The sequence below is a fragment of the Balaenoptera musculus genome, chromosome 1, assembly GCF_009873245.2.
Source record: "Balaenoptera musculus isolate JJ_BM4_2016_0621 chromosome 1, mBalMus1.pri.v3, whole genome shotgun sequence".
Classification (NCBI taxonomy): Eukaryota; Metazoa; Chordata; class Mammalia; order Artiodactyla; family Balaenopteridae; genus Balaenoptera; species Balaenoptera musculus.
Window position 1 is genome coordinate 7,797,061 of NC_045785.1, and position 15,879 is coordinate 7,812,939.

The following is a 15,879-nucleotide window of genomic DNA, read 5'->3' on the forward strand; positions in this document are numbered from 1 at the left end:
GCTTCAAACACTGGCACTCAGAGGATGAGGTGTGGTTATGGAGTTCATTTAAGTATTGTTTTCTCTGTTTATTTCTGGAGAAAGAAGCATGGAGATGTGTTTAAAGAGAAGGTATGCCAGCTATTTGTCATGGGACACCTAGAAAAGACAGCTGCAGTGAGGTTACCATTTGGGAAGGAGTGAGGAGGAACGTACTGGGCAGGGGAGAAGGTGTGCAGAACTCTAGTTGAATTGAGTGGGGTGTATTACACGTGCAGAGAGTTAGTGGTGATGGGAAGCCCACTCTGAAGGGGTGGACGAAGTGTCTTCCCCAACAGTCCTAACGGGGGTCTGAGGGAGGGACATGGGGAGTCGAGTTGGGAGTTGATCTGTGACACTGCTGTTGAACTCAGGACGGTGCTTCAGGTGAGACTTGCTGAGCTGGAAGGTTTAATGCCAAGTAGGGTCTATGGTGTTTTACTAGTAAGAGGAAAGAAAGATATTAAAACAACTTTAAAAACCAGTTTATGGGTGTTTATTAAATAATCAAGCTTCTAGTTGTTATTTGAATGTAAGATTCTGTGGATTTTTTGGAAAACTGATAAATAGTAGTTGGCTAGCTCTGGTGTAAAAAATCATTCTCTTTTACTGAAATGTCAGCTAAGAATAACCGCTTATTCTTCTATTTAAAACAAGTCTCTCTATACTCTTTCTTTCATGAACCCTCCCAGATGTGTTTGTGACATTTCTGAGGCTCAGCAGAATGGGATCGAGATACAAAGACTGCAGCTTCCAAGTGACTGAATCTTTGCTTCCGGCCCTCATCACTGACTGAGGAGCTTACTTAATCTTTCTTTCCTGTTTTAGTTTCTGTTGATACTCATTTCTCCTTTTCATCTTAATCCCTTTGATTGATCTCACTATTTTTATGTTTATAGGCAGAGGAGAAGCAGGCTTGTCAAAAAACAAACAACAAAAAGCATAGCTTAAGTGTTCCTTGACGATGGGTGGGGGGCAAGAGCAGGGGGGGCCTGCCTTTTCCTCCTCGGAGGCGCAGGTTCTGCTCTGTCGTTAGACTTTGATAAGTTGGAAATGCTGGTCGGTGTGGGATTCTGCAGCATTACTGACAATGGCAGTGCCTGGACTGAGGTGACGTCAGCTTCTTCTGGATGACTCCCTCTTGCCTTTTTGACCTTAGGACCTTCTATCGTTTCGAGGCCGTGTGGGATAGCTCCCTCCATAACTCCCTCCTTCTGAACCGAGTGACACCCTATGGGGAAAAGATCTACATGACCTTGTCGGCCTACCTGGAGGTGAGAAGACCCACAACTTGAGTTGCCGTGAACAGCCAGCCCTGAACAGTAGGAAAGTTACAATAGGAAATGGGGAGGAAAGATTTGACTGATTTTGTCTTCCTTTCCCCCTGCACATCCTTAAGTTATTTATTTTATTATACTTTGCTAACTGTTCTGGTTATATTAAATTCTGTTCCTAGTCTCTAGTTAATCAAAAAGTCGCATAACTTTTATTACAGCGTCAGCTTTAGCAGCCCAATTCCCATTCTTCAGAGAATGTATGATTTTAAGAATACCGCCTCTTGTCTTCGTAGTTGTGGGCAGAGCCTAGTAGTGGTTAACAGCGCAGACCCTGGAGCTAGCCCATCTGAGTTCAAGTCCCTGTGTTGCCACTTGCTGCCCTCATGTCCTTGGACAAGTGACTTCATCTCTCTGTGCCTCAATTTCCTTGTCTTTTAAACAGGGGTAATAATAATAGCATTTATCTCAGAAAGTTGTTGAGAGGTCACAGAAAAGGATTTAGAACAGACAGTGCTTGGCATATAACAAGTAATAAATATTAGCCGTTATTACAGAAAAAAAACTTTGAAAAAAATAAATGCATCTGCAGGCAACACCACCTGACCTTGCACGTATTATCTTCTGATTTGCTGTTGAAATCATCGGTAGAGCTGAAATCCTCCACCCCCCACATCTGGGAGCAGCTTTCCAGATACGGTAGTGCCCAGGCTGTGGTCACAGCTGCTCTGTCTGTGTTTAATCGGAGCCCACTCCTGTTTGCTTTCAGCTGGATCATTGTATCCAGCCAGCTGTCATCACCAAGGATGTGTGCATGGTCTTCTATTCCCGGGATGCCAAGATCTCGCCGCCACGCTCACTGCGCAGCCTCTTTGGCAGCGGCTATTCAAAGTCACCAGACTCGTAAGTTTTTGAGACAAGTTTAGCTTCCAGTTGGTGTACCCTGTACAGAATCAGCAGTCTTCTAGCTGCTGGTTTCAGGGTTAGTTCACAACCTATAAATCGTTTTGGTAACTGATACCTGGAGTGCAGTGACTTGAATGTTGGCATTTAATAAAATATTGATAGATGAGTTAATGAGGGAAGGAAGGAATGTGAACACTTCCATTGTGAACACTTCTCAAACAATTTTGTAGGGACTAAGTGTTCTTTTTAAATGTCATTATTTTCATTTCTAACAGCTTACCATACCATTGGGATTTTTTTCTTTTTAAGATTTATTCATGTTTAAGATATATGAATATACATGAAGAATAACACAGTGACTACCTGTGCATCACTACCCGGCTTAAAAATTAAGTATTACTAATACAGTAGAAGCTTCAGTCCCCTTCCTAACCACACCCCCCAGAAACTGATGTTTATCATTTCATTCCAGTCAGACTTTTCCCCCCTCATCTTTTCTTTCTTGTGGTAAGAAAAGGCAAAATTTTAATCTTCACATTTGTATTATAAATCGTCTAGTTTATCATTCAGTTTTATTCTTAAGTTCAGAACAGGAAAAGAACAGTGACTGATAAGAAATGTCTGTAATTATATTTGAGGGTGGATTGCAGTCCCAGCGGAGGAGACAGTGTTTTAAGCAGAGAGAATTGAGATTTTCCTGGTTTTGTTCTATATGAAATTAAGCAGTTGTTTATTTGTTTTAATTCAAATAGCAATCGAGTCACTGGAATTTATGAACTCAGTTTATGCAAGATGGCAGACACAGGTAGTCCAGGTAAGCTGTATGCATCAGGCAAGTGATAGTTACCTTTGCATTTGACTGGAGTACAGTATATCAAAAATCCACCCCACCCCTGTAGGATAGATATACATTATTGAGAAGCCAGTTATATTTTACAAGCCACTTTGGTGGTGGTGGTGGGAGTTTCCATTTTCTGAGTTGCAGCACTGTTTGGTTTATGACATGCAATACAGTCATAAAAGCTGTATGGGAAAAAATGTTGCTGGGCTGTGGAACACTATAACAAATTCAAGTGTACTAGAGTGAATTTGGCTTGGAAAACTTCAGAACCATTTCCCTCTCCACCTTAACCCCAAAGGTAACTTGACAGTATAACTTTACAGGTGCTGTCAGCCTAGAATTTGAATTTCCTATGCTCTAGAAAGACAAATTATTAAGTTGAACTTGTTCTGTGTCCTTTTTAATGTCTCTGAACTGCTGTTGTTCCTCCAGCTTGGTGGCCTTCAACAGCACTCTACGTTTCCATGTTTGTAAACTGGAACGTGGACACAAGTCAGGGTTTTTAAAAACATTTAATGTAAATTTGAGTCGGTTTAGAGAACATATGTGGAAAAGAGGCCAAGGCCCACAGGTAAGATTGAGATAAAAAAAGAAGACTTTGAGTATGAATCCAAGTCCCAATAGCAGCTAATTATAGTGTCTAGATAGTTGCTTCAGAAATTTTTTAATTAACATAAATTCATGTCTCTTGTATGTGAAACCAGCATAATATTTTAAAAAATTAATGGGAAATAATGGAGGCTAAACCAGTCTGTCATCTACCATCTTAACTGAGCTACCAAATGTGAGATAGCTCACATTTTTCCCACTTTTTTCCTATGAGTGTGTTTTTATATATTTAGAACAATAACGTACAGACTATTTAATCTCTGTATTTTCACTTAACATAATAACTAGCATTTTCTCAAGAGGCATTACCAGCTTCATAATTATTAAAGAATATAAAACTCAGTTTTTAAAAGAAGTTTAGAGAGTTGCTTTGGGGCAAAAGGGATAAATTTTTATTAATAATCAAAATCCCATGTATCTTGAGACTAAACTGTCTCAGTGTGCCATATATTGTGAATTATTAATTCATTTTGAGCTAAAATTGGAATTGGATTTTTTTCTGGAAAAAAGAGTTGTTTCCTCTTATCTCAGGCATGCAGAGGAGGAGAAGGAAAATCTTGGACACATCAGTGGCGTATGTGCGGGGAGAAGAGAACTTAGCAGGCTGGCGGCCTCGTGGAGACAGCCTCATCCTTGAGCACCAGTGGGACTTGGAGAAGCTGGAGCTCCTGCACGAGGTACCCCGGGGCACGGGGTGCGCAGGTGAACTCTCGGGCAAGACTCCTGTAGCATCATCAGTCTTACACTCGCCTCCTGTCTGTGATCCTGGCTTTGCAGTTTTCGATCACGGTGGAGGCATAATATTTTGCTTATTAAGATCTTGATGAGCTTTGTGTTTGCTGAGGCGGTAGTGTTGATCTTCTCAGGTGGAGAAAACCCGCCACTTCCTGCTGCTCCGTGAGAGACTTGGTGACAGCATCCCCACATCCCTGAGTGACTCGTTGTCCCCCAGCCTCAGCAGTGGGACCCTCAGCACCTCCACCAGCATCTCCTCTCAGATCTCAACCACCACCTTTGAAAGTGCCATCACACCCAGTGAGAGCAGTGGCTACGACTCCACAGACATTGAAAGCCTGGTGGATCGAGAGAAAGAACTGGCTACCAAGGTGTGGCTCCCTGCCTCTGCTGAGCATTTTCCCCCGTGAGGCTCTGTGAGCTGGTGTTTCTGTTTTTCCACTTGCATTTTCATCTTTCTTTGAGGGCCTCTGTTTCAAAGCCTGTGCTCACACTGTGAATATAGAAATAAATGAGACTTAACTTCTACCCTGAATAAGTTGACAGGCGAGGGGGTGACAAGCTTATAATAGAGGTGTGGTCGAGAATGCTGGGGGAGCCAGAGGAGAGGCCTGCCCAGGAGGGCACTCGTGGACTGACCTTGGAAGGATGTGCAGGAGAGAGCCAGCGGCGTCCTGCATGATCAGTGTGAGGGAATCCGTGCAGGAGAGGGACAGGAGATGGAGCTGGAGAGATAGGGCAGGGCCAGATCACGAAGAGTCTTATGTGCTGGACTAAAGCGTCCAGAATATTCCGGGAGTGACTTGGAAATGTTTCAAACAGGTATTTGTTTTAGAAAGATTTCTCTGGCAGCAGTAAAGAGGATGGATTTGTGGTGAAGAGACAGGCTAGAGGCAGAAAGAATTCTTTATTTCAGTAATCCAGATGAGAAACGGTGAAGTTTTTAGCTATGGCGGGGGTGTGTGGGATGAAGAGGAATCATGGGAGAGACATTTGGAAGGTAGAATCCACATTCCTTGTTGCCTGGATAACAGCAGGAGAGGGCAGAGGGGTTGTTGAGGATGACCACCAGGCATGTGGGTCTGCGCAACTGGCTGACAATGGAATATAGAAATAAGAGGGATTTTGTGTTCGTTTCAATAATCGAATGGTCGTCTAGTTGATTTGGGAACATATGTCCATCCAGAAACCTCCATGCCTTTTAGTACCAGGGCAAATGGAGAATGAAAGGGATGCTGTTGCATTCTTAAGCACTTTAAACTATGGTGTTTACGGTAATTCATGAGAATGGCTTTTTATCCACTCATTTTATCATCTTTGTTAGGCATGTACCAGGCTTCTCTTGCTACGTACTCAGTTAATTTCTAGAGCTATCTGAGCAGCACCTGAGCTCCACTGTGAGTCTTAGGCATGTTATTTTCCCTTCCTGCTTTAATCCCGGGCTTTGTTTAACCATTGAACCTTACTCTTCCTTCTCTCTTCCCTAGTGCCTGCAGCTTCTCACCCACACTTTCAACCGAGAATTCAGCCAGGTGCACGGCAGCATCAGTGACTGCAAGGTGAGCAGCTCTCATTTCCTGTCCTCAGGTTTTGCTACTTTTAGGTGGCTTGAGATGGGCATAGCATTATATGTGAGGCTGTATGACGTATCTGCTCTTTCGTTTATTTAATTTTTCAGTCAGAACACTGACTTCTGAAGATAAAAGTATTCTTCTGTGTCTCTTAGAGTAATTATGAGATGGGAAACATTTGGGCTTTTCCCTGAATCCCTTGGAGAAGAGTATTCTGCAGGGGGTGATATATTATTATATGTCAAGGCACAAGAAGTCCTGAGGTTCTCGGTGGCATGAAATTTTGTTGCCTTCGACAAAGAGTGAGGTGAACACTTTAAAGAATTTCTGCATCATTCACTCTGTTCTGGTCATCTTCACCTTTTTTGCTATTCCCTAGACACTCCAAGCTTTCCGCCTTGAGGTTGTGTACAGTGGCTGTGCATTGGCCCAGTATAACCTTCCAGATAGTCCCATGATTCGCTTCTTTATTTCATTTTTCTGCTCAGATGTGGCCTCCTTGGAGCGGATTTCCTTAACTGCCCTATGTAAAGCCAGCAGCTCTCTGAAACCTTTTTTTTTTCTTTTTTTTTTTTTTTTTTTTTTTTTAATTTTTATTTATTTATTTATTATTTTTGGCTGTGCTGGGTCTTCGGTTCGTGCGAGGGCTTTCTCTAGTTGCGGCAAGTGGGGGCCACTCTTCGTCGCGGTGCGGGGACCGCTCTTCATCGCGGTGCACGGGCCTTTCACTATCGCGGCCCCTCCCGTTGCGGGGCACAGGCTCCAGACGCGCAGGCTCAGTAGTTGTGGCTCACGGGCCCAGCCGCTCCGCGGCATGTGGGATCTTCCCAGGCCAGGGCTCGAACCCTTGTCCCCTGCATTAGCAGGCAGATTCTCAACCACTGCGCCACCAGGGAAGCCCTCTCTGAAACCTTTTAACCTGCTTCTCTGCTTTACTTTTTGCTGTAGCACTGATCCCTGCCTGACACTTCTTAAAGTGTTTGTTGATTGGTTTATTATCTGCCTTCTCCACTTAGAGTGTAAGCTCCAGGAGGGCAGGGCCTCTGCCATATTCTTAGAACAGTGCCTGTTGTTCTTAGTTCTCAGCACACATAGATAGGGTCATTTAGTTAATGCAGGAGGCTGTAGCAATATAAAATATAAACATATTTTATAAATATAAAAAGCTAGCCTCGCCTCTTTTATAAATGTCTTGATTCCTATTCTGACACTTAGGCCATAAAATATTCGTAAGAATTGTTTTCTTGAATGACCTGAAACAGAAGAGGATTTATGAACATGAGGTCACTGGCTGTCAAAGCTTCTTACTGCAGAGGTGGTTTTGTTCATCTGAATCTCACTTGCTGTGTTCTGTTTTCTTCCAGTTGTCTGATATCTCTCCAGTCGGACGGGATCCCTCTGTGTCCAGTTTTAGCAGTGCTACCCTCACTCCCTCCTCCACCTGCCCCTCTCTGATAGACGCTAGGAGCAACTCTTTGGATCAGAAGTAAGTACCCAGATTTCACTGACAAAAGCTAATGTAAGAACCAAGGGAAATGCCAACCTTCCGCTGGCTCAGTGGTTCGCAACCGAGGGCAGCACCGTCCCCCTAGGCAGCCTTGGGAAACATGTGGGAGCCTTTTCTGGATGTCACAGTGACTGGAAGATGCTGCTGACATCTCTTAACCTCATACTTTTTACTAACTTTCTGCATCAAGTCACTGACTCCTCTTCTTCATCCCCTTTTGCGTGATTTGTTCTTGTATTCACACCCCTGATTGTCTCCCCAGTCAGATCAGGCACAGGAAGCCCCATCCTGGGAAAAATATTTTGAAACTACTTTGGAAAAAATATTTTAATGACACAATAAAACATATAGGTAAGAAGAATAGAGATGAAGTCCATGAACGATTCCATGAATTCATCATTAGAATCACTGCTGTGTAATGCGCCATCAGTCTCCTTTGCCCCGTCTCCGTTCATTATGCTCACCTGTCACAGCCCACCTGGTTATCAGCCAGCTGTCTGTCTTCCTGTATCAACACTGAGGCAGTGGGCTGGAGAACATAACACAACCAGGTAATTTAATTGAATCTGGGATGCCATCAACTCTAAGACATTATTTTTATACGCCACTAAAAGAAAAAGCAGTGCCAACTAAAATGTGACATGCCATCAATTACAAGATGCAGCCCACTTCGAGAAATGGTGAAGTTTCAGAAAAATGGGCTTTTTGGAATTGGTGAAATACAATTAATTAGACTAAGCTGCTCTGCAAAGATAACGGTACAGAGCATGGGGATTACTTCTCACGCATCAGTTCTGAGCTGGGCCTGGTCGGTGGGGCAGCTCTGCTCCAGACAGTCACTTAGGAGCCCAGGTTCTTCCCATTTGTTTGCTTGCTCGCTCTGCCAGTCCCTCGGGCAGCGGTCCTCAGACTTGAGTGGCATCAGCGTCACCTGGGAGGCTTGTTAAAGCCCAGATGGCTGAACCCCATTCAGAGTTTCTAATTCTGTAGGTCTGAGTTGGAGCCTGAGAATTTGAATTTCTAACAAGTTTTCAGGTGGAGTTGATGCTGCTGATGAGGGACCTCACTTTGAGAACCACTGCCCTAGGTGGTGCCCTAGGTGTGGCCTTGAGACTAAATAGAAACATATAAAGGAATGGAGTTCGTATTCAGTACCCTTCTGTTCAGAGGGCTTCAGGATAGGAAGAGAGACCGAGTGACTTGGTGGTCATCAGTGATGAGTTTCCTTTGTAACTGCCGAAGGAGGACACCAGGTGAATTTGGGGTTACGTTTCGGATGCCAGCTTTGTCTTCTTAGCCAAGCTCTCTGGAACTGATGTTTGCAAGGTCCCTGGTGTTCGGGGAGAGGCATTGTTCCTCCTGGTGAGATGGTTGTGTACTGACCTTACTGAAGCACCTGTTACCCCTTTCTTCCTAACCTCTCTCTTTTCAAGGACCCCAGAAGCCAATTCCCGGGCCTCTAGTCCCTGCCCGGAATTTGAACAGTTTCAGATTGTCCCAGCTCTGGAAACGCCCTATTTAGCCCGAGCAGGAAAAAATGAATTTCTCAATCTTGTTCCAGATATTGAAGAAATTAGACCGGGGTGAGTACTATATTGAACAGTGATGCCAGGTATTAAAAGACAAATTAGCAGGAATTTACTTTCAGCTCTTCTACATGAGGTCTGCATTACAGTCTAATGCAAATGGAATCGGGGTGAAAGAGTGCTGGGCTGGGTTTCCGCTCCAGGTGTATCACCGCCACCCAGCACAGCATGTGGTGGGGGTGCTTTGTGCTCTTATGCTGCATTTCTTCGGCAGATAAGATTCTAGACCAAGTAGATCATTTGCCTGTTTCGTTCAGCCTAGGGACTTGGCCTGGGTCTGTTTTGATGGCCCTCAGCTCATGATCACTTTATTTTTGTGAGAAACTAACCTCTCTTGTACTGTCCTTTTCAGCTCAGTGGTCTCTAAGAAAGGATATCTGCATTTCAAGGAGCCACTTTCCAGCAACTGGGCTAAACATTTTGTCGTGGTCCGTCGCCCCTATGTCTTCATCTATAACAGTGACAAAGACCCGGTGGAGCGTGGCATCATTAACTTGTCCACAGCGCAGGTGGAATACAGCGAGGACCAGCAGGCCATGGTGAAGGTCAGTCCTGCCCTCTCTTGCTTTTCATTGCCACGCACAGCCTTCCCTGTTCTGAACTCCGTCGTGTGGTGTGGAATCTCTCTTTCGTATTTGGTGTCTCTGAACCTTCAGTGTGAAGGGCCGTGTGCCCTCTGAATATGGCTGGTGGTCCCCATTGTTCAGCATCCATAGTAACTTTTCTCATCTTCCTGTGTCTCTTTCAGACACCGAACACCTTTGCTGTATGCACAAAGCACCGTGGGGTCCTTTTGCAGGCTCTCAATGACAAAGACATGAACGACTGGTTATATGCCTTTAACCCACTCCTTGCTGGCACAATACGGTAAGAAGTTGTTCCTGTGTTTGCTTCCTCTCCTTGGTCTTTGGTTCCAGGGATGTCAACATAAACAGAAAAGGAAGTCTTGTTGCAAACAAGTTTAAAACAGAGGAAGGACAGGAGTGTAAGTGTGGTTGTAAGGTGGCGATGAGGCCTCAGCTTCTCATAAGGTGGCATCTGGTGTCCCGAATGGCTAAGGAGACTCTGGTCACATTTGTACCCAGTTAATCTCCTGCTTTGACTTCTTATTCTTAAGGGGTCTACAGCTGGGGTCTGTGGGACCGAGTAAAGGGAAGATTGTGAGAACCTTAACGGTCTCCCAATATTCAGCCGTATGATCCAGCCTCAGATCCTGTGAGGGGCTTGTGTCCCAGGGTCCCCAGGGTGAGGAGGACCACCGGCCAGCCTGTTTGTTCAGGGGCTTAGAGACCTGGGCCTGCAGTGCAGGATGGGAGGACGTGCAAGGAGGGGAGCCCAGAGGAGGAAGACCTGCGAGGGCAAGAGCCCCGGATCCAGTTTTCCAGTCCTGCCGTCTGTCTGATCCTCTGATCCCTTTGTTGCCCACAGGTCAAAACTCTCCCGCAGATGCCCGAGCCAACCGAAGTTCTAGGTGACTGCCGAGCGCCCTCACTCGCCTTCCGAGAGATAAAGAAAGTGTTACCTCTCAATCCTCTTTGTGATTCTTGATGGTTATTCTTGTGTGTGATCCTGTGGCTTAAGTGCTCGTCCCTCCTTGTCCAGCACTTTTTCTATCGCTCCTGGTCCCCATCCCCATTGCTCTGTACTCTTTTCTTTTTTCCTGTGCTGAGAATCTCGTTAGAAGCATGTGGCCTAACAAAAGGGGGGGAAAAAACGAACAAAAAAACAAAAACCCAGAGGGGATCCAGTGAATCTCCCAATTATTTTTTGATGTATTTTGGCTTCCTTTTGTGTGATAGGTCCCCATATGACCACCTCTGATGTCTGTACTGCTGTCTTCGGATATCTCTGTCTGTTGTTCAAGACAACATAATACTTTTTTCTTTTCATTGTGATATAATTTTAATTTTTCTTGGGTGGCTTAGAGACTAAAGGAAGAGACATCTGGTCTTTTTTAGAACCTGAGAGGAAAAAACTTACCTTTTCCCCTTCTGTCTCTTTTTGCCATGACTAATACCTACATTTTCCATTGAGGGAAAAGGTTGTAGTGAGCTTAGAAATGGGACATGTATATTCTCTGAAATTGGGGCTTATTTAGAACATAGTTATGGAATTTTCATTTAGTGGAAGAGACTTTTCAGCAGGTTTGGGACAGTGGCTGCTGTTGACCTTATAAGAAGGAAAGAGCCAAGGCTATTGCTGATGGATTTCAAAGGACCGTGGGACTTGGCCCGTGACAGTGGGGGTCAGTAGGATGCTTGTAGTTCCTCACAGCAGGGCTCCTGTGAGCTGTTTGTCTCCACTGGGAGGGAGCCTCTTCTCTCAGAGTCTCAGTTTCTGTTCTTGGAGTTAGTAATGACAGTGGTACAGTTTGGAATTAGTGCCATGATGTCATATACAAATATCCCACAAGGAGGGAGTGTTTCACTATCTGGTGATGAACTTGATGGTGTTTGTCATCATTATGATTATGATAATGCCGGGTAGTGACCTTGTGATTGTTGTAGCTCCCTTTGATCAAAGAAATCTAGCTCTTAAGTATACTTGGATGTCTCCCTCTGAATCCAGTGGTCATTTACAATGATCCTTGTCAAATTGAAAACACTTTCAATGATGCTTGTCTCCCTATGCTCATAGATAAGTGAACATGGCAGGCTTTGCTTTCTGGACCCCAGAATTATAACGGACTTCCTGCCACTGCTAAGAGCAAAAGGACACCTGGGGGCAGAGAAGAGGGTCCACCTGAACCCTGGCCCCAGGCCTGGTCATTTGTCTCCTCCTTGGTTATCTCCATCGTGCGTGGAAATACTGCCAGAGGAGAAAGGAGGAGCTCACTGCCGGTGGCCTCCTTCTGTGACAGAACAGGATCGCCTGCTTCCAGAGGCCATCGCGGAAGATGCTCTTTCTCTTTCAGCTGCAGTAAGTGTCACAGGAATGACATGGGAGAGAAGGCCTCCAGTTACTTCAGTTGCTTTGCCAGTTGACTTGGGGCTGTTCTGTACCATCCTTTACTGCCCTCGCTCACACCTCTGTTTGACCATCCATCCTTCAGGTGTTCAGGAAAGTATCTGCTTGCTCCCACTTTGTGGAGACCGGGGGTCCTCCGCCTCGAGGGTGCTGACTCTCGGGTAGCAAAGGGGAAGGGCCCGTGCGCTCAGCAGAATGGGTGCTGGGCAGGCTCGCCAGCACCCAGACCCTTGCCTCTGCCTTCCTGGAGGGGCTCATCTCCTGGCTTCATTCATCATAATTGCTTTGCAAAGAGGAGGAAAAGGGAGTCACGGAGAGCTTAACAAAAGAAAGACTAGAAATCAAAGGCTATGACCTTACCTGAAAAATGATCAAGAAAAATTCTATGGTAGATTTTTTAACTTTCTTCCTCTCCTTAAAACGTAGGTCACTAACTCTAATGTTACTTGTTTTCTAAGTGGTGCTTCAGACTTTAAAGTAGTTAGAGGTTTCTTGTCTAATGGACACAATGTGCCCTTCCAGTGTCCGCTCAAATCCAGGGTCTGCCCGTGCTTAGAGACAGCTTCCTGGGCTGAAATTAAATCTGATTTCAGGGAAACGAAGATGAGATTTGAAGGTTACTTTTCGATTTAAATCCTGGATGCTGCTGCCGTTACAAAGTCTGATAGGAGGATCCATGTCTGTGGCAAAAGGAGACCAGGGGAAGCCGAGGGAGATAGAATCAAGTGATACAGTGAGGTGACTCTTGTTTTTTATTCTAACTTAAACAAAACTGGCTTGGAAAGTCTTTGCTTTGGAATGTCAGATACTAGAAGAGGCCGAGGTGAGAAGGCCTTGTGAGGCAGCGGGGGCCTTGGCTGCAGCTCCCCGGTACACACGGCCCCCACTGGTGCCCCTTTCTCTAGGGGTCTGTTTTCAGATTGGAGTTGGAGCAGTTTCAGGATTAGTGTTCCCTTTCCAGGCAGGTCCGTCCCCACTTCGAAGCTCTGAGAGAGAATTTATGGCAGGAATTATTTATGAGGCTTTCACGGAAGCCATAGTGTCAGGAAAGTTGAAAGAACTCAAACCTTTAAGGAAACCACCTTTTAAGGGTTTGTTTGTTTGTTTCCTTTTTTTTTTTTTTCTTAAAGCACACCTTTAAACAAGCAAATAATAATAATAAGAAAGCAAGAAAGAACACTCTTATACAAATTTAGGAGAAATGAGTGCTAAAGTAACCATCTCCTCCCCTCCTTCCCCCATCCTCCTTTCTCCTGCCAAAGCAAAATATGGCCTCACAGCTTCCACCAGACCAATGCTCACACCCTCCTTGTCTCTGCGCCTGCCTGGGGGTCAGTCAGCTCTCAGGCCGGGCTCTGCGGGGTCAGCCAGCCCACGCACGCAGCCACGAGCGCAGGGAAGGGCTGCGTTTGGCAGCTGGGTGAGCACTTGGATTCCAATACGTTTTGATAATGTGAGGGAAGTCGAGGGAAATGATTTTTCCCAACTACGACTACTCATATTTTGGATGAGATTTTTCAGCTCTTGTAAGATGAAGGAATCAGTTACGCCATTGTGGAAGATCTTTTGGTACCTAAAGTAAAGTGACTTCTCCTGGCACATATATCAAAGCAAAGACTTTGTTGTCTGCTGCTTGTTGTCTGATTTACAGGGATATTTAATTTTGTAAGGTATTTGTATATTTATACAGCTGTAATTAATTGCACATTGAACTGGAAAAGCAAGGATGACCTAGCGTGTAGCACCTGCTGGTACTTGGCATTCCCTCGTCTGGGTTCCTCTAGGGTTCTCCTGGACAGTATCAGGGCTTGTTCGTTTCTTGTTTGACTTGGGTCCTTCATTCTACCTTTTGGTTCCCTTTTTAAAATGTGATTGTTAACCTGCTCTTTAAAAAGAAAGAGACTGATTTTGCTGCTGCCCTCAGAAGGTTTGCTGAATGTATTTTCACTAGGACTCGAGCTCGTGTGCACTGCAGCTGTCCGCTGTGGCCAGAGCGTGACTGTGTAGCGGGAATGTATTGATTTGTGCTTCCTTATTAGTACATGGAGATATCAGCTGAGAGATGATCTGCTGCTGTTGTTCAAAAGGCCATTTATGAAACCTGTGTTCGAGCCCCATAGAATCTTAGGGAAGCCTCTAGTCATTTAAAGGAAGAAGGTAGAGGTGATACAAATTTCACATTAAAAACTCAGCCAAAACGGCTTGTGCTCAGACGGAATGTCCGAGTTGAGGTTGGTCTCTTGCCAAACCCTGGCCGTCGCGTGTTGTTTTCATGTCTTCAAGTTAATTTTTTTCATGCTGCGTATTCTGGCATCAGTTCACCTGAGGAATCCATCAGCCTTCTCATGAGTCGTCTTAGACTTTGTGGCTCTGATGTACTTGTCCGGTGAGACTTCAAGTCCCTTGTCACCATCCTCATGCACAAAACCCATGAAGCATAAGTGGCCTTTTTGAACCAAGACTTTGCAAACTGATCTCTCCCCAGGGAAGGAGTTGAGCACATTTAGCAACAATGTACATTATTAATTTCAGATTCTCATTTTCATGTTTTATTATGTAAATATTATCTGATGTTCGGAGCCTGAGTATACAGAATGTAAATATAGTTCTTGTATTTGTACTAATTCTGGTTCTTTTGCTGTATAGCCTTAGATGTGCAATGCAGACATTATCTAACTGTGTATGGTAACCTTGCATCACGGAACTATTAGTGAACGAGGTAAAAATAATAAAGGTACAACCAGTGCATCAGAAGGCTCTTGATGTGCGTTTATTCCTACACCCTTTGAAAGGTATTTACACAAAGATTTTTCTTGATTTGCAAAGATATTACTCTTCTGGGATAGATGTCACCATGCTGTGACCTACATGTTCCTTTCTGATAATGCAAAACAGCAGTTATTATATAACTAATGTGATGCTGTTTCTTCGAAAGTACTTTCCTCCCGGTTAGGGAAGTGGCTATTTTAGGTGGAAGATTTGCTTTTTTTTTTCCTCCCAAAGCCTCTGTTTATATACCTACCAATGATTCTGTAGTGTTGTTGTAGGGTGGGTGATGGAGGGGTTGAAATTTTCACTGTGTCAATTTAACAAGTTCCTGTTGTGAGCAGGGAATGAGCAGGGACCACTGTCCTGGGTATTTGGGGAGAAATGGAAGCAGGGAAGGGAAGCAGCATTCAGGCAAAAAGCAGCAATTCGTTCAGTGCGTATCTGAGGGCCCACCTGTCCCCGGCAAGTGTCTGGATTCTGATGATTCAGCAGCGAACAGAACAGGCCCTGTACCCGGGGCCCTCCCATTCCAATGAGGGAAGGCACTCGTTATACAAATTTAAAATGTTACAGAGCAAAGTAAAGCTGAATAAAAGATTAGAAGGGATGGGAAGAAAGCGTCTTTTTAGATTGTGTGGTCAGGGAAGGCCTCTTTTGAGAGATGACATTTGAGTAGACTCCTGAATGAAAGACCGGGTAAGCCATGCAAATCCCTGGGCAAAGAGGTCTCCACGCGGAGTAAATAGGTACCTGAGGCAGCGGTGTCCTCAGAAGATTCCAGAATAGCAAGGAGGCCGGCATGGAGTAAGGAGGTAGCCAGAGAGCAGGTGTTTTTCGGGCTTAGGTAACTAACTTCATTAGAGGGAAGCAGGAGCCACGGGTGGATTTTGAGAAGATAAGTCCCATGATCTTATTTGTGTTTTAAAAGACCATTCAGATGGCTGGGTGGAGAGCAGCCTGTGTGTGTAGAGATGGGGGACACGTGGAGGAAAGGGGGCCAAACGGGAAGTTGTTGCCACAGCATCCCGGGGGGAGGATGGAGGCTCGGACTAGCGCAGTAGATTCGGGGAGAAAGGGCCGGATTCAGGCCACGTTT

At 44.9% G+C, this 15,879-nt stretch overlaps 1 protein-coding gene across 11 annotated transcripts in view; it reads left to right on the forward strand.

Moving 5' to 3' along the window:
- Positions 1-14,762, forward strand: part of KIF1B (kinesin family member 1B) — a 147,617-nt gene extending 132,855 nt beyond the window's left edge. For all 11 annotated transcript variants that reach the window (XM_036841722.1, XM_036841740.1, XM_036841749.1 and 8 more), the window contains 11 exons: positions 1,178-1,292; positions 2,062-2,195; positions 2,951-3,012; positions 4,180-4,325; positions 4,515-4,754; positions 5,871-5,942; positions 7,319-7,440; positions 8,895-9,044; positions 9,400-9,592; positions 9,796-9,914; positions 10,476-14,762. In XM_036841722.1, coding sequence (XP_036697617.1) covers positions 1,178-1,292; positions 2,062-2,195; positions 2,951-3,012; positions 4,180-4,325; positions 4,515-4,754; positions 5,871-5,942; positions 7,319-7,440; positions 8,895-9,044; positions 9,400-9,592; positions 9,796-9,914; positions 10,476-10,518 — 1,396 coding nt within the window. In that variant the 3' untranslated portion in view covers positions 10,519-14,762. The remainder of the gene's footprint in view (positions 1-1,177; positions 1,293-2,061; positions 2,196-2,950; positions 3,013-4,179; positions 4,326-4,514; positions 4,755-5,870; positions 5,943-7,318; positions 7,441-8,894; positions 9,045-9,399; positions 9,593-9,795; positions 9,915-10,475) is intronic.
- Positions 14,763-15,879: the final 1,117 nt, after the last annotated feature.